The sequence below is a fragment of the Chelonoidis abingdonii genome, chromosome 1 (assembly GCF_003597395.2).
Source record: "Chelonoidis abingdonii isolate Lonesome George chromosome 1, CheloAbing_2.0, whole genome shotgun sequence".
Taxonomy (NCBI): Eukaryota; Metazoa; Chordata; order Testudines; family Testudinidae; genus Chelonoidis; species Chelonoidis abingdonii.
In genome coordinates, this window is record NC_133769.1 from 81,227,874 (window position 1) to 81,253,306 (window position 25,433).

Consider the following 25,433-nt stretch of genomic DNA (forward strand, 5'->3'; position numbering starts at 1 on the left):
TGAACATCTCTTCCCGTTTTGTGCACAGACATTCTACCACCAGCATCACCTGTTAGTCTAGTTTCTACACCGCTTTTCCTCCTTGGGTCAATTCTTCGGTCCACAAGCGTATCCCCTCTCACCTTGTTTACTTCCTTCTCCAGGTTAAAGTCCGGCATGGAGATCTCCTGGACATCTCCCAACCATCTCCCCCAACTTCCTAGTCTTATCTATTATGTTATCATTGTCTGTTCCTTTTCATTATTAGGATTACGAGATCACTAACATAATTCGCTCATTGAAAATGTTTTTCTGTTTCATGGAAAATGTTAAAAGAATTTTGATTGGAATTTTCAAGTGAGACTCAGGGAGTTAGGCACATAATTTCCATTGAATTTCAATGATATTCAGTTGCCAAACTCTCATAGGCACTTTAGAAAACCTGAACCTATATTTAAAAACAGTTCTGTTTATGTGCCGTCTTTTACTTCTTTCCATGTTTTTACCAGTGAGCACTGTATAAAATATGAAGTTTAATTACATTAAGAGATCACTTTCTTGTGAACATCCAGTTTGTGACAGCACAATCATTTATTGTGATGGTGGTTATATCACAAATGTAGATCTATACATACGCTGTGCAGATGATCAATATGTAGCAGGAGTAGAACAATTCTTGGCAGCGAAGAACAAGGGAAGAAAAATAAGATGATATGATCCATGTAGTGTTATTTTCAAATAATGTTTTTTTGGTTTCCCTGTGTGAACAATTCCATGTATTTAATGCCATAATAGAATTAATTTATACATATAGTACTTGCATTTACTTGTGCAATTTCTTACAAAGATTATATTTTGACCATTTCCCTTTCAATATACAAAATAGATACAATCTTTTGGGAACTGCTCCAAATATTCCTTACCCTGGAAAATAACATTCTAATTTTAAATATATTTGTGTGACACTGGTGCCTAGAGGCTGCAGTCAGGGATCAGAGCCCCCCAGAATGCTAAGCTCTGAACAATGAAAATGAAGTCCCTGACCCAAAGTCTTTATTTGAAATGTTCTGCTTGGATTGTTATAGTTTCATACTGTTTCATTTCATCATGAGAATGTGTTTGGTTTTATACAGATACTGTCTGAAATAGAAAATGAAGAATTGCAGACCAGAGCAACTTCTGATAGTAATAGTCAACCCATCAGTGAAGATATAACTTGCAGAGTGGTTGCTGATGAGCGCTCTGTCACAGGTAAACAAACTTAATATTAATGTATTTGCACTGCTATTTAGTGCAATACTAATATCGCTGTATAAAGTATTTTTCTGCTCTGTTCTTTTGATGAGAATAGTTATTGCAGTCCAGAACAATATATATTACAATCCATAGGTGCTAACTCTATGGGTGCCCCTGGGCTGGAGCACCCACAGAAAAAAAAAATAGTGGGTGCTCAGCACTCACTGGGAACCTCGCTCCCCACTCCCCAGGGCCTCCCATCTGCCGCAGATCAGCTGTTGGCAGCATGCAGGAGGTGCTTGAGGGGAGGGGGAAGAGAGAGGGTGGGACACACTCGGGGGAGGGGGCAGAACATGTTGAGAAGAGGCGAAGCGGGGGCAGGAAGAGGTGGGGTGGGAGGTTGGGGAAAGGGGTGGAGTGGGGGCAGGGCCTTGGGTGGAGTGGTGGTCAAGAACCCCCTGGCTCAACTCAGAAAGATGGCGCCTCTGTTAAGATGAGATTTAGAACTAGGGTGACCAGATGTCCTGATTTTATAGGGACAGTCCCGATTTTTGGGTCTTTTTCTTATATAGGTGCCTATTACCCCCAACTCCCTGTCCCGATTTTTCACCTTGCTATCTGGTCACCTTATTTAGAACTTGATTTTGGAACTGGAGCTACTTAGGCAGATGCCTGCATTTATCCAGCTGTAGGAACGGGATCTTAACTTCTTATTCTTGTTCCTTTCTAAAGTCTTAATAATGAGTTTATTTCAAATGGTATTATACACAAATGACTTAAATAATATAATTTATTAGCTAATTTCATTTGCTGATTGTCTAAGCATACTTAAAAGGTCCCAAAATCAGTAACTGGGCCAAATGTATCAATCTTAATATTTGTTAATTTCAGGTTTTTTTGACATTAAGGGCCGCATTTGCAGAATGTGGCTTTGGTCTGAATACACATGATCTGAACGTACTGGTTTTTTGCATACATAGATCCAATTTAAATGGCCAAATTGGGTGCAAATAAACTATATGTGTGTCAGTTCTCTTGTTTCTCCATGCAAAACATTAGTATGAACACAAATGGAAGCTCGATTGTGGCCACTGCGCATTTGCTAAATGTCACCCTCCAATATGGCCTCTGTATTCTACACTGGTAGAATACACGGGCCATAAAAGCCCCTATGTGGCTAAGGGAAAATTGCCCTGCTGCCTGCATGTATAGGACTGCCTTAAACAATCCTGCACAGACCTCCTTACAAATCCCGGTATAGTGGGCATGTATGTTTGTAGCAGATCCTTAGGCTGGAGTGCGTAGGCCTATAGAACTGTGGGCATTTTGTGCAGTGCCAGCTCTTGTAGGCAGCCCCTAATAGGTTGCTATAATTTAGAGCAGCTCCATGGGCTACCATGTTCTGCTCATAGCACTTTTTCAGCTCCTAGTGCAACTCCTCCTGCTCTAGGGCTTCAAGTTATAGGCTGTACAAACACAGAATCTTACTCATATTGCTTTCTTTTCAATCCATTAAATTTATTTCATGATTTCAGATAAGTAATTACTGTGAGCTCAGACTTTTAGTTAAAAAGTGTGTTTGCTTAAATTCTTGTAGATAATGGTGACATGACCATTAGCTTTACTCACCATGAAGTAGAGGAAAGGTACAGGCAAGAATTTGAGCTGTGGGAGGAGCGACAAAAAGAACTTGAAGACCAGAAAAGGAAACAGCTGAAAGCTGAGAGGGAAATAAAGGAAAAACAAAGTGAAGAGGAAAAGAAAAGAAGGCAATTGTATCTGGAGGAATTTGAGGCTGAAAGGATGAAGTTAGAGATGCTTCATAAGGTAACGTTTTAACAAAGATATTTATAACACACCCCTTTATTTATCCGGACTACTTGAACATAAAGATCAATGCTGAAGAGAGGGAAAAAAGTACCCCCTCCAATGTGTGCACATCCCCACACTTCTGGTTCCAAAGAGAAATACTGCTGAGAATAGATCATGTAGATCTTTGTATTATGACTGTCTCTCTTCCCTGTTTTGATCAGCTGTGAACTACTTAACAAAGCTGACATTTAAATTGTCATAATTTGACTTTATCATTATTAGTATTTGTAGTATGGTACCAGCCAAAATCCTTGGACAAGACTCGAACCCCAAAGTGCTAGATGCTGTGCAGATACAAGATGGTACTAGAACAACTCATAAAATTTTCCATGAAAAGGACCTTATTAACTTTTTGGTGAAAAATCCAAAACAAAATATTTTGGCTGAAAGCCAAACGTTGCTGTGGTGCCTCCTGGGATTTGTAGTTCTGGTTTCTTGTGCTCCAGTTCTCTTCTTTATGCCGTTCTCCTTGGTCAGATTACATCTGCCTGATGCAGCAGAGTTCCCTCATAGTGAAGTGAAGTGATTGGATATAGTCTGGCTGGGGATCTCAGCCACAGAGAAGAATGAGGGCATAAGAAAAATAAATTACAGCTCCCATGAAGCACCTGATTCAGATAAGAGATTTCTTTTTTTTTTTTTTCAGTCTAAATATTCAGGCTGAAATATTTTGGTGTTGAAGAATTTGCTTTTTTGATGAAAAATCACAATTTTCTATGGAAGTTTACTGTGAATTTTTTTGTGAAAATTTTCATTTAATCGAAACCCCAGTTTTCCATCAAAACTGTTTTGGTGTAAAATTTTCATGTAGCTGTTGGAGACACTGTTCCTGCTTCAAAGAACTTATGAACTTCAGAGTTATATAGTATTCTAATGGTGGTAGTTCACACTTCTATCAGAGCAGTTGTTTCAGACTTAGACATCATTGCATCAGTTAGTCTGTATGCATTTTGAAGGATCTGTTCATGACCCATAAGGATAGACCTTTTTTTAATTTTCAACAATAGATTGAAGATTTTGAAGAACAAGATGGCAGTTATTTGGGTAAAGTACCAAGTTTCTGACCTGGTTTTTTTGTCTGGGTATACTGCAAGAAGGACAGGAGACTTGTTATGGGTTTTAATCAGGCCGCAACATTATTATATAGTTGTTTGGGACTACCTGGCAGGTAAAGTGTACAGAGCAGGCATATCCGTGCTTATTCAAATCAATTCTCTGAGGCTTTCACCAGCCCTCCGTTTTTTTCCAAACAGGTCCCTCAGTCGACCCATGGCTTGGATCTTACCATCCACCAGCCTCTCAAGAGGCTTAAGGAGGGCTATAAGAACACGGGGAGGTGTTGGCTCCCTGCCATACCGGTCATGGGAGTCCCTGAACCACCTCCCCATTCTGTTTCTTTAAGTCCTTTACTGGGCCATTTTTCTGGTCACTGGCTGCCCTCCCTATGGAGTACCTGCACTGGACCTCTGCCACAAGGAGGTGCCAGCCATTTGCTTGGCTGCCTCCTCACAACCCCACCCCCAGGTTCCCAGACATCCGCAAATAGCCTTTTGGCTAGCAGCCCTACTGGGGAGAAAGAACCCATTGTCCCATGTGTAATCGTCAAGGGACACCAGCAGCTGCATTGTCCTTGACCTAGTACAGCAGCAACTGCCCTTAACAGAGGGCCGCATAGGCAACCCATTCTCTGGATCCTTGTATTGACAAGAATCCTTAAAAGAAAACAAAATAAACAACTTAATCTGCATTTTGCCAACCACATGACATTCCGAGGTTCCAGAGAGTAAACTAGAAATGAGACAAGGCATCTGCAATGGCATTATCCATGCCTGGCATGTGCTTGGAATTAAAAACAGATGTTGAAGGTTAAGCATTGGAGAACAAATGCCCTTGCCAACTTTCCAATCCTGTGCGATCTGGAATTTTCGCGATTGATAACCTGTATCACTGCCATGTTGTCGCACCAAAGGCACACCCGTATATTACACCCAAATTAATAACCATTTGTACCTCTATAATGATACCTCCTTACATTGACAGAAAACTTTTCCACACCCATTAGTCTTACTACATCTGTGTAGTGACTCGTATGTAATTGTGTGGTCTGGCTATGCCACCCAGTGCCGCTGCCAGCCGGGCACAAGAAGCCCACCCTGGGGCAGCAACCCTGCAAGCAAAGTTCAGCTCAAAGCCCAGGTATGTCAATGATGTGAAAGGGGGCTTCTGTTTTGTCCTTCGCTAAGGGTTTCCCCAATTATTTAGCCAGGGCCTGCAAATGTGTCCCAACAGGTGAAAACACTCATTTGGCCCAGCTCGCCCTGTGAACAAAAGTTGTGCAAATAATGCAGTTTGGTTTAATTTTGGTTTAGTAACTGCACCACTGCCCAGTGCAACATTGTACTAAATTTCTGAAAAGCTGCACAGGATACTGAACAGCCCATGGGCATAGCCTTGTTGAAATAAAGTTGCCAGCGATATGCATCTTAAACAATCACCATTATTAAATGCCCAGCAAATACTATTACGTGCCCAGGGCCCTTTTCAGGCTTATTCCGGTATGGACAAATCCCTGGCACCCTTGGTGTTATGCCCTTGAACCACAGTGCGTGATGCCGCCTAATTCCAGTTTGTGTTGCTGCCCTTAATGGAAACTGCTTCACCTTGCTTGCAAATTCACCCTCCCTGGTTGCAGCTTCCTGCCTGCCTGGGGTGAAAGAACCTGAGGTAGGGAACGCTAGTTCCCCTTCCTTGCACTGTCCCCTTTCTGTGTAATTTGCCTGTGCCTGCACTTCTCTAACTCTGGGACTGGGTGGTGGTGGTGGTAATTAACAGCCCCCCTGTGTTCCTGAGCTCACTCTTCTCTGTGCCCCTGGAGCCATCCTGCCTACACAGCTTGCCTGTGGCTGGAAGTACCTGGGGCAGGGGACGTTAGTTCCCCTTCTTTTCACTGTCCCCTTCTGTGTAATTTGCCTGTGCCTGCCTTTCCTTGTCTCTGGGGCCAGGATAACACCCGCCCTGTTTTCCCGAGCTTACTCTTCTCCGTGCCCCTGGAACCATGCTGTTTCCAATGCTGTTTGCTGCTTTTCTGGAGCCATGCTTTCTTGGGGCCGTGCTGCTTCCACGTGGTCCACTTAGAGCCCCAGCCTGTCCTGTTGTACTGGCTTCCTCGCTGCTTTCACATAGAGATTTGCCTCACCCAAGTTTCATACCTTTATGCACATTCCTGGCGGGTATAGGGGTGGGGGCGTGTGTGCGTGTGTGTGAGTCATTGCTGCAAAGTTGACCACCGAGCACCTTTTGCAGCAGTTTCTAGCCTTCTCCCCCCGGCCACACACACACACAAAGCGGAGCTGTACTTCTTTGGGTGAGCCCACACAAATTCTGCCCCACCTTTAGTTGTGGTGCAGTCACTTTCAATGTGTGACCAAATGGGTGACACTGAATCTGAGTTTTTAGCTACTGTTTATCTTTTTCTGATCCTACCAACCTGACTGCATATTATATTTCAGGTATCAACACAAAATAAGTGGATCTGTGGAGAATGCTATTTTTACATTCAGCTATGATTTTAATGAGTTATATAATGAAATATATTAAAATAATTGATATAAGGTTACTTGTTATACAGCAGCAACAAGCTATGATGGAAGATGAGTTGCTGAAAGAAAAGGAAGTTTGGAGAGAGAATTTTAGACAACATGAGGTAATTTGTGCATGTGAATTTTTGTCAAATAGAATTTGAATGTTGTTATATTGTGCTCGAAAAATACTTTCATTGTTATGTAGGAAAACACAATAAAATTGAATGATTTATACCATATGTGTTAAGAAAGTATGTGTCTGGTTTTACAAAAGAAAAAAAGTTTTTGAAATTTGTGAAAGCAGCCCTTCTCTGGCTGAGCAGTCCATTTCTCTTCGTTTGAGCAGCTGCAAATAGCTCTCAGGTTCTCCAGCTAAGCAAAACTTTTGGCCAACTTTACAAACTGGAGGAAGAAGACAATCCTGTGTCCAGACTTACCTGAAGAAACGAAGAAGAAACCATATTAGCAGAAAGTAAAATAACATTTAAGAATAAATCTATGTCTATCTTGTTTCACATATTATAATTACATCTTAAGGAAGATTTCAGTAATTCAGATGCTGAATAAAATGTATTTCTATTGTTGTTTTGGCACAGGAATTGATCAAAAGACTACAGTTGCAAATAGAAGAGGAGAAAAGGGCCTTTGAAGAGCAGAAAGCAAAAGAAAGACAACATTTGGCAGAGCAGTGGAATAAAGCAGCTGTTAAAATCCAAGCTAGATTTAGAGCATTTATCGTGTACAGAAAATACGCTCCTATCTTAAAAGAATGGAAAGCGGAAATTAAAACGAAGAAGGAACTGCAACAAAAAATGGAGAGAGAAAAGAGAGAAAAGGAAGAAAAAATGAGGAGACGGATGCAGGAAAGGAAGCAAAAAGAAGAAGAGTTGAGAAAGAGACAAGAAGAAATAGAAAGACAAGCACATATGGAACAGATGAGGAGGCGTGAGGAATATGAAAAGAAGAAAGTAAGTCTCAGGCTTGAACGAGAAAAAAGCCTTCAGCTAGAAGGACCAAGAGGGCAACAAGGAACAAAACAAAAAGAGAAAATAGCAATAAATGCAGTGGCTGAAAATAGAGACAAAGACACAAAAATAACAAAGGAAGAAAAAGAGAGAGAAAATATAAAAGACCTAAGAGAACAGGAAAAGGAGCAGAAGAAACCGATACTGGAAATAAAGGAAGAGGAAGAGAAACAAGAAGAAAAAGATGTTGGAAAGATACAAGAGACAAATAATTCAGAGAATACAAAAGACAGAAAACAGACACCGCCGAGCTCTGAGAAGAAAGAAGAGTCTCATGATAAAAGTAATGAAAATGAAGATGGGTATGTGATGACACATACTGGAAAAAGTTCCCTACAAACTATGGATCTTGATAAAAATACAAATATGAATATACTGGATAGAGAAGCCATTGTTCTTGTAGCTAATGATACAATCTCAAATAAGGAAAACAGTAAGCACAATAGTCAGTGGAATTTTGAGGCCCAGCCAGATAACAGGAACAGTGAACACAAAGTTCAATCTTGTAAGTTTGAAACAATTAAAACAGCAGAGGTTGTGATGAAGAAAATTCAGGAGGAAGTTGCTGAGGATTGGGACAAAAGTGAGAGTGTAATTAAGTATTCTGAGAGGCCACTAACGCTGCCTGATAATGTTGAAAAGAAGAGGCTAACTTGGATGACGATGTGTAAACCTTGGTCTAAAATTTATAGGGAAAACCAAAGAAAGAAAGTAGTTAAAAGAAGCAAACCAAGAAAACCCTCAGATAACAAGATGCCTCCATTAAGTGTAGAAATGATTATTCAGTGTGGCCCTTGGAATGCCCTCCAACAGGTAACTAAATACTGTAAGTGATTCTTAAGCAGTAATTTACATGAGAGCTGACTAGTCACGTGAGATGTAATTTTCAAAACTGTCGGCATTGGCCTAATAATTGGTTTTCCCATTGACTTCTTCAAAGGGAAAAGAATTAGGCCAATGTCAAGTGCTTTTGGAAATCCTGCTCGTGGTGCCGATTCTTTGTTTTCAGCTGCTAAATTGCATTAAGTCATAGCTGAAAATACATTATTTTTTCATGTAAGTAATTGTTTTATTGAAACTAGGATGTTCTGTGACTGGGATAGGAGATGGTGCTTAAAATAATGTCTCTATCAAAGTGTGATTCACACTAATGAAACGACCCAGAACCACAGAACAGTTTATTTTAATGCAAAAGAGGATGGCATATATCTGTACTATAGTCATCTGATTAGTATCAACATACTATTATTATTCCCAATATATATGATATTTAGTTTAGCGATGATTCTTCTCACTTCTCTTATGATAAGATTATGTACACTTCTAATCTGTTGACATTATAAATGAGACAAAACCCCATTGATTTCTGTTTTGCTATCGCATTAATCTTCTATTCATTCACATTATACATTATTAGTAGTGAAGCACTTATGTTTGAAATGGACATCAAAATCAAATAAGTTTGGTTACCTTTTTATAGTTTTACCAATTTTTTCCACTATCAGTTACAAATTAGGGCTTTCAATTAATTGCATTTAACTCAAACAATTATCTCAAAACAAATTAACTTGATTGAAAAAAAAATCATGATTAATTGCAGTTTGAATTGCATGGTTAATAATAGAATACCAATTGAAATTTATTACAAATATTTATGGATATTTTTTCTACATTTTCAAATATATTGATTTCAGTTGCAACACAGAATACAAAGTGTACAGTGCTCGCTTTATATTATTATTTTTTATTACAAATATCTGCACTGTTCTCTGGAATGGTGGCCAAAGTGTAAAGGGGCATACGAATGTTTAGCATATCTGGCACATAAATATTTTGCGTGCTGGTTACAAAAGTGCCATGCAAATGCCTGTTATCACTTTCAGGTGACATTGTAAATACGAAGAGGTCAGTATTATCTCCCATAAATGTAAACAAATTTGTTTGTCTTAGTGATTGACTGAACAAGAAGTAGGACTGAGTAGACTTGTTTTGTTTTTGAGTGCAGTTATGTAAAAAATAATTCTACGTTTGTAAGTTGCACTTTCAGGATAAAGAGATTGCACTACAGTACTTGTATGAGGTGAATTGAAAAATGCTATTTTTGTTTCTTTTTTACAGTGCAAATATTTGTAATACAAATAATTATATAAAGTGAGCACTGCAATTAATTGCAGTTTTTTAAAATTATTTGACAACCCTATTACAAATCATTTCCATGTTTTTATGATGCTTAAGTACTGTTGTTTATACATTTTTTTTATGACAGGAGCAACATTTATCAGTTAATGTTTTTTATGAAGATCAGAAAACTTTTAGTCTTTTATAAGTGTTTTACAGTAAATTCAGAATCTAGACTTAATCCATATAATTGTATGCTACGTAGTAGGTATTTAGTCTTAAAAAGACATTAAAAAGGCTACGTAAAAATACTATTAGAGTGCAATCTTATGGACATCCTTTTCATTGAACATGTGTAGGTTACCACACTTACACTTCAAGATTTGCCTGGCTGTAGTCTCTCCACATTGTCAGAATGTTCAAGTCTTCAATTATTGACCCTTAGACGCTGTGGACTAACTGCATTGGAAGGACTCAGTAACTGCAAAGGCCTGAAGTACATTGATGTGGAGGTACCTAGCATATTTTACTGTCTATATGGAGGTGGGGTGAGACTGCCATCTCTGCCATTCAGGATATGATGAGATTGAATCCATCTGTTTATATGTGTATGTACATTTAGGACAAGATTTTTTTTTTAAGTGCCAAAAGTTAGTCTGCTAAGTGCATAGTTAGGATATGCACTTAATAAGCAGCCTGATTTTCTAAAGTTCTGAGTACCTAACCTTGTTCCTTGTTTTTGGCTCAAAGACAAAGTTGAAGGGACATATGGAGATACTAGTCTACTGTGTATATTGTTATAATTTTAAAGTGCAGTAATTTGAAGCTTCCAGAACTAGGAAATAGGCACAGTCTCTTTCTCTGTCTCCAAATATTAAGTCGTGAATGGCCCTAGTGTGAGTATGGAGGGAAAGTGATAAATCTTCATTCTCTCTGTTGCATGGCTGTGCAAAGGCTGTTCACCCTAGCAGTTTGTGTGCTTCCCCCCACCCCATTAGTGACTAGGGCATTCAAAAGTGGGCGACGAGGAGGAGGAGGTAAGGCCTTAGGAACATAACTCCTGTGTACTAGCCCAGATTGCTTGCCCACATGCACAAGGAGCAGCACCAGCATTGATTTCTGAGGCACAATTCTCTAGTACTGCTTCTGCTGGTGGTGGTACTGCACTGCTGCTTACATGGAGCTGTGTCTTAAAATCTGACTAAAGAAAATGTGGCTTTATAAAGTGCCTCAGTTAAAGAACTTGATGATCTACATGAAACAGATGGTTTTACCTTTTCAGTTTTTAGTATTTTGATTATATCAATGCACTGGGAGAGTTCATGCATAATGACTAACAGAAGACCCATTGTGTATAAAAATTTTGAATGTTTCTTTTTTGCCTAATGATTACTATTTGGTGTGTGCTGTGACCTTCTCAAAACTGAGAGAGGAATGGGCAAGGTCAGTTATAGCTAAGGCAACATTGTCTAGTGGTTAGAGCAGTGCACTGGGCGTCAAGACTCTTATGTTCTTTTCCCAGTTTTCCTACCTATTAAAAATAATCTCGGGCAAAATTTTCAAATGTCCACTAATTTTGGGTGCCTCAAATTACAGCGCAAAAGGAATAAGAGGATTTTATATATATATATATAGCGAACCTGTTAATCTTTCTCTGACTGACATTTATAGGTGACGAGGTTTTATACTAAGTGTTGCCCAGTATTTTTACTTACAAACTTGGTGTTTCTAAGCAATAAAAAATGTTATTCTAAATATAGTATTACACTAGCTATCTATTCGCTGGAAGTTGGGTGGCTTGATCTACAGGCAGTGCTGGCTTGTCTGATAGAACACTTCCATTGAAACTAAAATGACAGAGCAGTTAAATGCCCCTTTGTTTAGTAATAGGTGAAATAACAAAAGACACTGGCCAAATCACAGACCAGCATGGCAAGGCTTGAGTAGGAGTTGAGCCAATTGGTCTGAGGGGTTTTCCTAGTATCTGCATGCCAACACAGGTGACTGAGTATTCACAGATTCCAAGTCCAGGAAGAAGCATTGCAATCATCTAGTCTGAGCTTCTGTAAGACACAGGCCATAGAACTTCCCCAAAACAATTCCTTGAGCATTGTTGTTTGGTAGAGCTGTAAATGTCTGTGAATCAGAAGCAGGCAGCGAAAGCCAACCAGACAGCAATAGAAGCACTAGTAATGTGGCCCTGGAGGAAGAAATGCCAGGGGAGCTTTATAGGCAGAATGCTGGCTGGAAAGAAGCTTGGAAATGTGAGCAAAGAAACTGCCTCCTGTTGTGTGCTTCCTACTGTGTTCAGTGAAATAGGATTCCCTGTACATTATTTATAAATAGGATTACATCAAAGATGCCTGACTCAACCATCAGTTTCGCCTCTTAATGGAAACACTCCTCAAAGCCCCGAATACTGGCTAACTGCTCAGACTAAAAATGGTTAACAATAGTAAAGTTTACAATATTTTTGAATGACCCATAGTAATGCTTAACTTAATATAGTGATTTTCATTAGTAGATCTCAAAGCGTTTCAGTCTTTCTTGTATTTATCCTCACAAACACCGCTGTGAGGTAAGGAAGTGGTAGTATCCTCATTTTTACAGATGGGTAACAGAGAGACTGTGTGGCTTCTCCAAGAGCACACAAGAAGTCTATGGTGGAGTAGGGAATTGAGCCTGGGTCTGCCAAGTCCTAGGCTAGCTATCCAGACACTGGACTACCTTTCCTCTTTCACTGAAAACTGCCCATACTTTTCTGTTGGTGATCTTCAATTTTATATGCTTTCTTCTTTGTTGTAGGAAAACAATATTCAGACAATAAATTGTGAGAATCTAGAAAATCTCTGCATTTTAATTCTGAATAAAAATCAACTTGCATCACTTCATGGCTTAGATGGCTGCAGTGATCTCAGGAATCTTGAACTGTCCTGCAATAAAATCACTCGAATTGGTAAGAAAATATTAAAGATGATGCATTTTATTCATTTAACGTCAGTATTGTGCATTTATTCTTAACTTGGTTTTGTAGGAGATAGAAAACGACTGTTGCCAATGTAGTAATGTTTATTTTTAATCCTGTAACAGGTTTATTTCAAAGAAGATATTACTCAGTACTCGTGTCCTTATTAGGATGGAAAAATCAGAAAAGTACATATAAAACTTTGCACCTTTTGTAGGATGTGAATAGTTTAAAATTTCAAACAAGTTGGGTGGGTGAACGATGAGAGAAGAACCAGAAACATAAGGGAAATTAATTTGTTTTAGATTAGAAAGGAGGAAAAAAAATACAAGAGGAGAAATCCTTGTCCTAGTTCCTCCCTCTGGGGGTAACCAGGAGACCCACTAGCCTGATGCTGGTACAACAGGCCTCAGAATGTTTCCTCTGTAATGAAGGGGTAGTTAAATTCAACCCAGTGGAAAAAATTGCTGATTCTGCTGCATTAGAGTGGGGAGAATCAGTTCTTTGGTTGTCTACTGAAGAACTAACCTACTCTGTCCCCCCTCCAAAAGTTGCCTTAATAACTGAAAGGGGGAGAGAGGTAAACCACCTTGTAATTACCTAAAATGGCGATCCCAGTGCTGAAAGGAGCAAGGGATTCAACACAGCAGGTAGATGTGCTGCTGAAAGGATTGCAGGTCCTTCTGTGGGGACTGGGTCATGTTGGAAGGTAAAGAATTGAGGGCCACAAAGGTGTAGGTAATCATTGGAATACTTAACTAATTCAAACACTGAACCTTCTGGTGCTTGCCAGGCAGTAATTCTAGTGAAAATCAAAGCATAGGTTTTGAGTCATAAGGAAAGATTTCATTTGCTGAAGCAATTCATCTTTTGTTCGGAGGAAACTCATTTGAGCTGAGGAAGCCTATGCAAGCAGTGGGTGGGTAGGTGGCCAGCTCTTCAGTTGAGGCCACTTCAAATGTGTGTATGGCAGGACTTGAGTTGAGCATCAGAAAGGTGCTGCTTTTGAGTGCTTTGTCTTGCATTAGATTTGTCTTTGACATTTACAGATAAACAAAACGAGGTGTTAAAAGAAATAAGGAGCTGAATTAAATAAAAAACCAACATTATCACAACTTCCAGGCTGACAAATTAAGCCCATACACATAAGGTAATTTAAAAAAAAAAAAAAAAAAAGTTTTTACAGCAGCAAAAACAAAAGTCTAGACAAATATGCAGATATGAGGGGTGAGGATCAAATTCCATGATTAACAAATAAACAAGAAAATGGCAAATAGGAACTTGAGAAATTAGTGATTGTAGAGCCACCCATGTGGTGTTAATAGCTTCAGTTTCAAAATGCTAATACTTTGGATATTGGATTATTGATTTTAGATATTAAAGTACATGACCATAATTCATGTTTCTGGGGACAATGTCCTGCGGTGGTGGTAAGTGGTGGTGTTATTGGCACCTACTGTAAAAGCCAATGCCGGTAGCCTAAGAGGAACTGAGGAAACAAATTGCAAGAAGCAGTGCTGGAACTTCCTCCATGTCTGGTTACCAGTAATGCGCTGTGAGATTGTTTGTTTGTTCCCTGTGGCAGAATATCTGCAAGATTAATATGCAAGTGACATAATATTAACTGATGATCCTTAAGTATGAAGTATCAGTGTACAGAGCAAATGGAGTAAAAGCTTCCAGTACTATCTATTATGTACAATGAAAGTACTGTATTCGCTGAGTGTGATACAAATTTAAATGGGGAAGTGAATGTTCAATGAAAAACCACATGGTTTTCTCTCATAAGGAACAGCTTTGGGGATGTCTGGGTAAACTAAATGCATAACATAGATTTTTTTGTTTCACACAATAACATATTGATAGTGAGAAATCTTATAGAATCATACAAAGATGGATTTGTATTTTTAAGATGGTTAATTTGCTCCTCCCATCTGTAAATCTAGCAGAATGTCCCATGGGAATTTTGGAAGTTGCACTGCTGTGTTGCGTTCTTTTTTACATTCAGTTCATTAAGTTTTAAATTATTCTAATCTATGGATTTTTTTTTTCTTTTAAAGGCTTGTTTATATTTATGGTTGTAGCAATTCAGGTTAACTTGTTGCAGGAAGTTTCCTAGATACTATTACTTTTGTTTTCACCAAAGTAAAAAGTAGGGGGAAATGGCAGTTGACAGAAGCTGTTAATAAAATAAATGGGGGTTGAGGGGAATGATTTATTGCAAATGAGCATGTCCCCTGAAAGCAGCGTGCTGAGTGCCTGAGTGATTATCCATTTGTACAATGAACATAAGGAACTTTAGCATATGTATATACTTGGGAGGGGGCTGGTTCATTTAAATATTTCTTTTATTAATGAAAAATATTTTTTTTAAATCTTGTCAGTTGTGGCATTTATAGATTCCAAGGCTAGAAGGGACCGTTGTGATCATCTGGTCTTGTCCCCTGTGTAACACAGGTCATAGAACTTCCCCAAAATAATTCCTAGAGCGGAGCTTTAAGAAAAACATTCTATCTTGATTTTAAAATTGACAATGATGGCGAATCTACTACATCCCTTGGTAAATGGTTAATTACTCTCATTGTTAAAAACGTATGCATTATTTTCAGTCTGTATTTGACTAGCTTTCAACTTCCAGCCATTGGATCATGTTATACCTTCCTTTGTGATTGAGGCACCAATTAACCCTTCTTGTTAAGCTGAATAGATTGAGCTCCATGAGGCTATTGCTATAAGGCTTGTTTTCTAATCTATTTATCATTCTTATGGCTCTTCTCTGAATCCTCTCCAGTTTACCAACATCGTTCTTGAATTCTGGACACAGTATTCCAACAGTGCCAAATACAGACAAAATGTAACCTCTCTAGTCCTATTTGAGACTCCTGTTTATGCATCACGGATCACATGAATTCTCTTGTCCATAGCATCACACTGCGAGCTCATGTTCAGGTGATTATCCACCACAGCTCCCAAATCTTTGGTTAATAACTAGATCCAGCCCCTTTGAAAATGCATATGTATGCTGCTGCTGCTTTTTTCCCCTGTGAATCTCTATGTAGGTCATAGGATGTGTATTCTACCCAGTAGGCTACCAGTGCTAATGAGAACAAAGCACAGCACTGGATCCTCCTTTCAGGCAGTCTTGGTTTTACCATTTGTTAGAAGTTAAGTAACGCCTAATTGCAGCATCAGCTTACTCAGAACCCTGCCTCTCTCTTTCAGTCAGAAGTCTCCTTCTGTTCCTCATAGGACCTCACTTCTCTTGCCTCATCCATCTTCTTCCTGTTTTAAAAAGAAAGTTACTTTTATTGAGTAAGGACAATGTGTGCTGAACGGCGTGCCATGGGCAAGTGGATGCTCCATGCAGCTGCACTGTTTTCACGTTACCAAGAACAGTTCTGCTTATAGAGGAGTTCTCACCTCTGCTTGTTTTATTGAGACATATGAATATAGTTACAGAATACCATTTTTCATGTACTGCCATAGCTGATATCACATCGTGTGTTTTATGTTGGTGCCTTGTCTGTGCCCATAAGAATTCAGACTCTCAAAGAAATCATTACTATTTAAGCATGACATTGTACAAAACATAGAAGACATGTTCTTGTACATAAGATTGGCAATACTGGGTCAGACCAATGGTCCCTCTAATCCAGTATCGTGTTTCTGACAGTGGCCAATGCCAGGTGCTTCAGAGGGAATTGACAGAACAGGCAATCATCGAGTGATCCATCCCCTGTCATCCACTTCCCTCGCACCCTGCATAGTGCAAAATGTATAGTCACCTAACATTTATGGTTAGTTTTAACCTTGCATATGTCTGAAATACATCCAGTAAATATACATACTTGTATTACAGTAGCACCAAAAGGTCCCAAAGTAGATTGGAACCCCATTGTACTTAGCATTATACAAACACAGTGAGCGACAATCCCTGTCGCAAAGAGCTTACAGAGAAAATAGACAAGACAGACACAGGGCTTGCGATCTAAATAAATGAGGAAACAGGCACAGAAAGTGAAGTGACTTTCCAAGATTGCATAGTAGGTTAGTGAGAGAGTTGGAGATAGAATCCTGGTCTCTTGACTCACGCATACCTCCTGTAGAGGTCCCTTTTGCACATCCTCTACTGGTCTGCCACTATTTGAATCCAGTGCTTGTCTTTTAAGGGCGTTGATCTTGCTACACAGAAGTACAAAGCTTTAAAAATGGAAAAATGATGTTGAGACAAGTTCTTGCAGTTGTCAGTTTGCAGTACTGTGCCTGAAATGAAAGTGTGCGCAATCCACTAGATGGTGCTAGTTCCCTTTATTTTTTCTCAATAAATAAATAAATAAAATCCAGAAAAGCAGCTTGCAGTCTGGTGTAGTATGTCACAGGCATATCTGAAATTCTTTTTCAGTAATTAAAGGTTAATAAATTAATTTCTTAAAGCTCGGGCAGAAGGAAATAAACTGCTCGTAACAGACTTTTTGGCTTAAATTAAGGCCTGGTCTACACTACGCGTTTAAACTGAATTTAGCTGTGTTAAACCGATTTAACCCTACACCCGTCCACACAACGAGGCCCTTTATATCGATATAAAGGGCTCTAAACCGATTTCTGTAATCCTCCCCGATGAGAGGAGTAGTGCTGAAATCAGTATTGCCATGTCGGATTAGGGTTAGTGTGGCCACAAATTGACGGTATTGGCCTCCGGGCGGTATTCCACAGTGCACCATCGTGACCACTCTGGAAAGCAATCTGAACTCAGATGCACTGGCCAGGTAGACAGGAAAAGCCCCGCGAACTTTTGAATTTCATTTCCTGTTTGCCCAGCGTGGAACTCTGATGAGCACGGGTGGCGATGCAGTCCCAAATCCAAAAAGAGCTCCAGCATGGACCGTACAGGAGATACTGGGTCTGATCACTGTTTGGAGAGACAAATCTGTTCTATCAGAGCTCCGTTACAGAAGACGAAATGACAAAGCATTTGAAAAAATCTCCAGGCTATGATACACGAGTCACGCATGTGCTGTGTGACAAGCGTAACGGAAAGCCAAAGAATCAAATGGACGCTCATGGAGGGAGGGAGGGACTGAGGACTCCAGCTATCCCACAGTCTTCCGCAGTCTCCGAAAAGCATTTGCTTCTTGACTGAGCTCCCAATGCCTGAAGGGTCAAAAACCTTTTCCCAGGTGTTTCAGGGTATATGTGGTCAATTTACACCCTTCCCGCCCCCCCCCCCCCGAAAGAAAAGAGAAAAAACGTTTCTTGCCTTTTTTCAATGTCACCCTATGTCTACTACATCTGGTGGTAGACGGGGTGCTGCAGTGTTGAATACCAGCATCCCCTTCCCGGTGGCAGATGGTACAATATGACTGCTATTCATCATCATCATCATCTCAGCCCGTGAGTGCTCCTGACGGCCTCAGTAAGGTCGGCTGGGGGTGCCTGGCTAAAAATGAATGACTCCCAGTCATCCCGGCAGATGGTACAGAACTGCTGGTAACCGTCTTCATCATAGCAACTGGAGGCTGAGCTCTATCACCCCCCACCCTCTTTCATGTCTAAAAGAAAAGATTCTGTACTGCCTGGACTATCATAGCAGCGGGAGGCTGGGCTCCTCTCCCCGCCACCCTTTAATGTCCTGCTGATATCATAGCAGCTGGAGGCTTCCTCCCCTCATTTTATCTCACTAAAAAGTCAGTGTTTCTTATTCCTGCATTCTTTATACTTCATCACACAAATGGGGGGACACTGCTACGGTAGCCCAGGAGGATTGGGGAGAGGAGGAAGCAACGAGTGGGTTGTTGCAGGGCCACTCCCTAGAATGGCATGCAGCTCATCATTTCTGCGGGATCTCTGGGGCTCTGACACAGAGTGGCTGTGTCTTGGTTCTCTAGTACACTTGCCCCATATTCTAGGCAGGACTGACTCTATTTTTAGACAAAACATAAAGAAGGGAATGATCCGGGGAGTCATTCCCATTTTTGTCCATGGGCCCCTGGCCGACCTCAGCGAGGCCAGCCAGGAGCACCCATGACAGCAGCAGACGGTACAGAACGACTGATAACCGTCATCTCATCGCCAATTTACAATGGCATGGCAGACGGTGCAATAGGGATAGTAACCATCTCTGCTACCTTGCAAAGGCAAGCGAATGCTGCTTTGTAGCACTGCAGTACCGCGTCTGTCAGCAGCATCCAGTACACATACGGTGACAGTGACAAAAGGCAAAACGGGCTCCATGGTTACCATGCTATGGCGTCTGTCAGGGCCGTACAGGGAAAAAGGGCGCAAAATGATTGTCTGCCGTTGCTTTCACGGAGGAAGGATTGAGTGATGACATTTACCCAGAATCACCTGCGACACTGTTTTTGCATTGGGATCTCAACCCAGAATTCCAATGGGCCGGGGAGACTGCGGGAACTATGGGATAGCTACCCACAGTGCAACGCCCCAGAAGTCGATGCTAGCCTCGATACATGGACTCACATCGCCAAATTAATGTGCTTAGTGTGGCCACATGCACTCGACTTTATACAATCTGTTTTACAAAACTGGTTTATGTAAAATCGGAATAATCCCATAGTGTAGACATACCTTAGTGTAGTATCAGTTTAATATCTGATATTCTTTTCCATTTCCAGTTATTATTATCCTAAGTCCTATGCTGTATAATTTCTTAATATAATGTGAATATTGATGTTTAATTTTTACTATGTTTTTTTTTCCTTCATCTTTTCTCTTCTTTCTCCATACACCCTCTGTACCTGTGGTAACCCTTTCTTTGGCTCGGACAAACAGTACTTTTGAAGGCCCAGGTTGCTCCACGGAGATTACCACAAAGTTAGCTCCATATTTGCACAGATCATCTCTACTCTGTGCATGGAAGGATGGGAAGGTTGGGGGTAGGTCTGAGAAGGCCTGTCTCAGCTACCTCCCAGTTCTGTGAAGATTATCCAGAAAAGAAGACTGGGAGGGTACTACATTTTTCTCACTCCCCTTTCCCCCCTCATAGGTTTTTATACCGTATTTATCCCTATCGTTTCTGAGCTCCCTTGTACGGAGCTACGATGCTAGGAACAAGTGAGGAGGTGTATGGGCCCAGAGCTGGTACAAAGGTACAAGGCCTGCCCCTCTTTCAGATCCCCTGGGTTCCACAAAGTTGTGGGAGGAACCTAGTCTTGTTGTGCTATCATATAAACTGCTAACAGAATGATTTGGAAGCAACTCCAGGAGAGAACTCGCACTCTCCGAAGTATAAATGTGGGATGGGATAGCCTGATTCTTGCTCTGTATACCAGCTGTTAGGAAGGCTCTTTAAAACTATGGTAGTTGTAGCTATAGTTCAAGACATACATATGTTTACAAATACCTCACTTTCCTTATAAGACTTTGTTTTAATGCTCTTGCTTGTACAGTGCATGCCCTCATTCACATCCCTGCTGATTGGCTTCTGTGTGTTATAGTGGTATGATTAGTTCTTACCGTTTCTGGTCGCTTTTTAAAAACTCTAATTAAAGTATTTCAAATTGAAACTATTGAGCTTTTGCCCTTAGTAGAGATTTTAAGATGGCGGCTAGCATTTTGCTGACACCACAGGACCTTGACTAAATATGCTCTCTGCCTTGGATATTTAGCAATTTCTCTAGTTACAGCATTGTAAAAGTACTTTATTGCATGAAGCATGTCTTGTTAGAACTCTTTGACAATGTGATGTGCACAGGGAATGCTAAGCTAATTTAGTTTCTTGTTTAGTTAATAGGTTCAAACGTTGGCAGTTTTTCAGAATGATTGTTTAAAATGCTTGAAACACATGGATATGAATATAAAATTAATCAGTGTTTAAAATACCTCAAAATCATTGTAAAGCCTTTTATTGAAAACTGTGTTCATTTTTATGTATAAAATATGAACCTGTTACAATCTCAGTGTGCTTCATGTTTCAAAACGAACACAATTTTAATCCTATTATGATTTAATTCATGTTAAAATATGAGTTTTCCTTTTCAGGTGGTTTAGAGTCATTGAAAAATCTCCAGCAACTAATTGTGGACCACAATCAGTTAATCAGTACGAAAGGTCTATGTGATGTGCCAACTCTCATGCACATAGACTGCTCTTTTAATCATCTTACTCAACTTGAGGGCATTGAGAATTGTGGTCTGCTTCAGATTCTGAAGTTACAAGGAAATAATCTCAGTGAGGTAATATCCGTGAATCAAATGGGCTGATTTTTCTTACCATGCTTCTCTGATACCAGTAGTACAGCCCATGATGCTGATCCATTATTTGTTTTCTTGAGGAGGTGATGTACAAAGGGCCAGCTATGGGAGTTTGGTGTCTCAATACCCTTTGTGCCTTTGAAAATCCTCCTCCTGGTAATTTAATTTCCATTCTTTGCACTGTAGTGGGTAGTTTTCAGTTTGTTGTATGCTAAATTTACTTTTTTTTTAAGTTGGTCAAACTGCTATGATCATTAAAGTTAAAACGAGCCATGCAGTAGAGATATTTCTTCCAGAATTCAGTATGGGATGGTTTTCATAGGTGATAACTGCCTACAACTTGAATTAAATCATTATGGGCTGAAACTCTTATAATGAGGCCCTAGATGGCTACCTGTACACTTAGTCACCTTTCTTGGCAATGGCTTTTGTATAAAACTGAGGCAAAACCTACTTGTCAATAAATAGTCAGTCATTGCATGAATGAAAGCTGTAAATGTGTGTATATTGCTAGTCTCAAATGCTGTGGCTACATTGAATGTTCAGACTTTGCACAAAACGTAGAAAAATGTTAGCATGTGATAAATCGAAAATGCTATACCTACTATGTGACAAAGCATTTCTGTAATAGTATTTAATAATATATTCAAGAAAAGCAGCTGATAAGCATTCAATTGTTGTTATGTGCAATCAATTTTTATTTGAAAAATAATAGCATAAAATCATTTTTCTATATTTAGCTCCCTACCTTGGAAAATCATGTTCTGCTAAGAGAACTGTACTTGGATGACAATAGTATTTCAACTATGGAAACATTTTCTTTTTATTGGCTGCCTCTGCTACAGATCCTTTCTCTATCACAAAACAGGTAAAATGGAAACTTTTTCTATTCATGCAATTTAATACATAGATATTTACAAAATAACAGTTCTCTTATGAGTTTTAGGTATGAACCTGAGTGTATAGAAAGGACCATAAAGGACAGTTTTGCTGTACCAGACAAAGCAGAGTTCCTAGAATGATGATGTTTGAAAAAGTATATTTAGCAATTAATAGGTGTAAAATCTTCTTTAGACAGTTTTGAAAACAATGGTGACCATAAAAGGTTAATTTAAAAATATAATCATGGCAGTGCTGTGGTACTGCTGAAACCATGTTAACAGAATTCTACCTTACTCTATAAATAGGACTATTAGTAAAACATTCTCTGTCTTACTTCCCACCATAGGGCTTGTTTTGCTTCAAAAGTTGGACCTGATAGAGGCCTCCCACTCTATCTGGAATAAACAGTGCTAATTAAAATATTCATCAAAAATTTAATTTTTATTTCCATGTACAGATTGTAGTCAAGTGTCAAAGAAGAGGAATTTCAAGTTGCTTGTCAGCTTTTATTTTTCATTGTTACAGTTTAGTTTGATTTAAGGTGTAAAAAATAAAATAGGGTTTTTCTTCTTATTATTTATAAGCCATATAGTAAAATACTAATTAATGACTTCCCATAACTTTGTACGTGGCAATCTGTGTTTCTATGGGAATACAGTGACCACATTTTCTGAGTCAAACGTTTGCTACCTTTTTTTATGTAGCTGATTTCAAAATTGAGTCTACCTCAGTGCATGAGCAAAGGCAAACAATAACAAACACTTACAATTCTGGATATTTCTAGTTCTCTGTATTACTTTTGTACAAACTCACAAGACTGTGTGTGTGCGTGTGCATGTGTGCGTGCATATTTGTTTTTTTGTTTGCTTGCTTTTGTGATATAATTGTTGAGATATAAGTAGCTACAGTTTCTCAGTGGGAACTGTATTTTACTAGTTTACATCACCATTTCAACAACAAGGGGTCCGGTGGCACCTTAAAGACAAATCTATTAGTCTTTAAGGTGCCACCAGACTCCTTGTTGTTTTTGTGGATACAGACTAACATAGCTACCCCCTGATACTTATCACCATTTCACGCATTTTGTAAAGAATTTTTGTTAGCAGCTTCCCCTCTTGTCACAGTGCAGGTTATAGGTCTGCAGGTATTTTGCATGCCCTATTGTAGGACATATACAGAATCGATAGCCTTGCTGAAAACATAGGGCAATGCTAAAGAATTTAGGGCATGTCACACTAAGGAAGGTTCTGTCATAGCTGGGGCATGGTGCTTGCTGTGTCTAAGGAGAGCTAATCAGAGAGGTAGCCGTGTTAGTCTGGATCTGTAAAAAGCGACATAGAGTCCTGTGGCACCTTAATGAAGTGGGTATTCACTCACAAAAGCTTATGCTCTGATATTTCTGTTAGTCTATAAGGTGCCACAGGACTCTTTGTCAGATAAAAATATACATCTGTGTATGATTTTCCCCAGATAGTATTTTCTACTATTATTCCTTTGTTTACTTCATGTCTTTCTTTGAAACACCCATCAAAGTGGTATCTGAGGCCTGGATTTGCAATGGTACCTAGTCATCTAAACCCCAGATTTAGGTGCCTATATTTGGGTTAAGGTGATGTTAAGTCCCAGTTTTAAGCTCCACTGTGATTAAAAAAATTCTTCCTGAAAGCTTTATGTATCTAAACTTACTTGGCATCTAAATTTTCAGGGTAAAAGTTCCCTTGTCCCCTAGGTTTCTGCCTCTGTGTGTGTGCAGTGCTGCCTCACATTAGGTGTCCAGATTCACAATTCGGAGAAGATAGGCATTCAGCTGCCCACCTTGTGTGGAGGGCCCAATCTGGTAAGAGTGCTCAGAGGTTGCCTACCGGATTGGGTCCCATTCAAAATCTGGCCTCAGTACAAGATAATGGTGATGAACTTTGAGCCAAAGTGGTTAGAGCGCTCAGTTGGGATGTAAGAGATCTGCGTTCATTTCTCCCCGCCCCCCTGCCAGAGAAGAAGAAAGGATTTGAACATGGGTCTGCCGCCTCTTGGGAGAGTGCTCTAACTGCTGAGCCATGGGATTGTCCAGTGTGAAGCTCTCTCAGTCTCTCCTATTAAAGCTGTTCTACTCTGGATAAAGAGTCATTGGAGCAGAGAGAGTGGATGCTGGGTCTTCCGCCTCCCGGGTGAGTGCTCTAATCACAAGGCTATAGAATCATATTTTCTCTCGCTCTGTCTTCCAAAGACTCTTTTTAGTATTTGAATCTGTTCTATTGTGTATAAATACTTAAAAAGTCACAGAGTGAGACAATGACTGACTATAGCTTGGTGGTTAGGGTATTCACCTAGGAGGTGGGAGGACCCTTGGTCTAGTTCTCCTGCTCCAATCATTCTTCAAATATTTATCCAAACTGGAACTTCAGTAGAAGAGACTGAGGGAGCCCCATATCAGACTATCCCATAGCTCTGTAGTTAGAGCACCCTACTGGAAGGGGAGAATTGAACCTGGGTGAGTTTCTAGCTATTTTGTGTAGAGCGAGGCTCTGGCCTAGCTCAGTCTCACAAGAAGCAGCTTAGCCATCTAAGCTGCCTGATTCCAAGAGAGGGGTTTCTCTTCGTGAACCGCTAGCAAAGAGAGGCATCTCCTTACAACCTGGCCTTAGGCATCTCCTTGCCTAGAGGGCTGGGGTTTATAATACATCTTTGATGGTTGGCATCTCCTATTGGATACCTCTAGGCATCTCCCTGTCTATCATGCTGGCTTTTGTGAATTGTACTCCAAGGTGCCTCTCTCTCTCCATTCATTATATAGGGACCTAGATGCCTATCTCAGGCTTGATATGATTTTTCTAGGTGCCTAAAAGTTAGGGGTTCCGATGCTCAGCATCTTAGTGCCTAAGTACCTTGTGAAAATGGCCTGAGTGCCTTTTCCTCTTCTCTATATTTTATGGAGTCCTTCTCTGTTTCCTATCTCCTGTTTTTTCCCCTCTCTCCCCATCTCTCTTTTTTTCTGACTCATTCACCCATCCAGTTGCCATCTTTTCTGTTAAAATCCTCAATCCCTGTCATGTGTCTTCTCTCTGCTAGTCCTGCTGACATGCTGTGCTTTAGTGGTTGGCTGAAATATGAAGTGCTTCCTGTAGTGGGAGAAGAAGTGCTATAGTATGTCAGAGCATCAACAGAACAAATATATGAATGATAAGTCAGACATGAACAACTACCACATCATGTGTCAGTGCCTTAAATCAAATCTCTGGGGCAAAAGAGATAGGTTAGCATTAAATGCAGGATAGAAACCTGAAAATTCCTAGTATTGCAGTAGCCTACTCTGTTACATTCACTTTATGTACATTATAAGCAGCTCCATATGCATCTGCTTTGGCATAAATAACTGGACGTTCTATATAGGAGGAATTAATGTAATGGAGTAAGCTGTTGAAAGAGAGGCTGTTTCTTTGCTTTAATCCTTCAGCCAATGCAATCTTGTGAATCTTTTTAAGAGTGTGCACTGAGTGCCATTTCCTTTTTGCCGATTTCAGGAAGCCCCTGCAATAAGTCTGTGAATTTATATTCCCCCTAAAAATAA

General features: G+C 39.9%; 1 protein-coding gene across 4 annotated transcripts in view; it reads left to right on the top strand.

Annotated features, from left to right (window-relative positions):
* LRRIQ1 (leucine rich repeats and IQ motif containing 1) overlaps positions 1 to 25,433 on the top strand; it is a 173,402-nt gene that overhangs the window by 19,382 nt on the left and 128,587 nt on the right. For all 4 annotated transcript variants that reach the window (XM_032804640.2, XM_032804639.2, XM_032804641.2 and 1 more), the window contains exons 5-12: positions 1,113 to 1,230; positions 2,813 to 3,042; positions 6,716 to 6,790; positions 7,265 to 8,506; positions 10,171 to 10,323; positions 12,617 to 12,767; positions 20,775 to 20,968; positions 21,727 to 21,854. In XM_032804640.2, the coding sequence (XP_032660531.1) occupies positions 1,113 to 1,230; positions 2,813 to 3,042; positions 6,716 to 6,790; positions 7,265 to 8,506; positions 10,171 to 10,323; positions 12,617 to 12,767; positions 20,775 to 20,968; positions 21,727 to 21,854 (2,291 nt within the window). The remainder of the gene's footprint in view (positions 1 to 1,112; positions 1,231 to 2,812; positions 3,043 to 6,715; positions 6,791 to 7,264; positions 8,507 to 10,170; positions 10,324 to 12,616; positions 12,768 to 20,774; positions 20,969 to 21,726; positions 21,855 to 25,433) is intronic.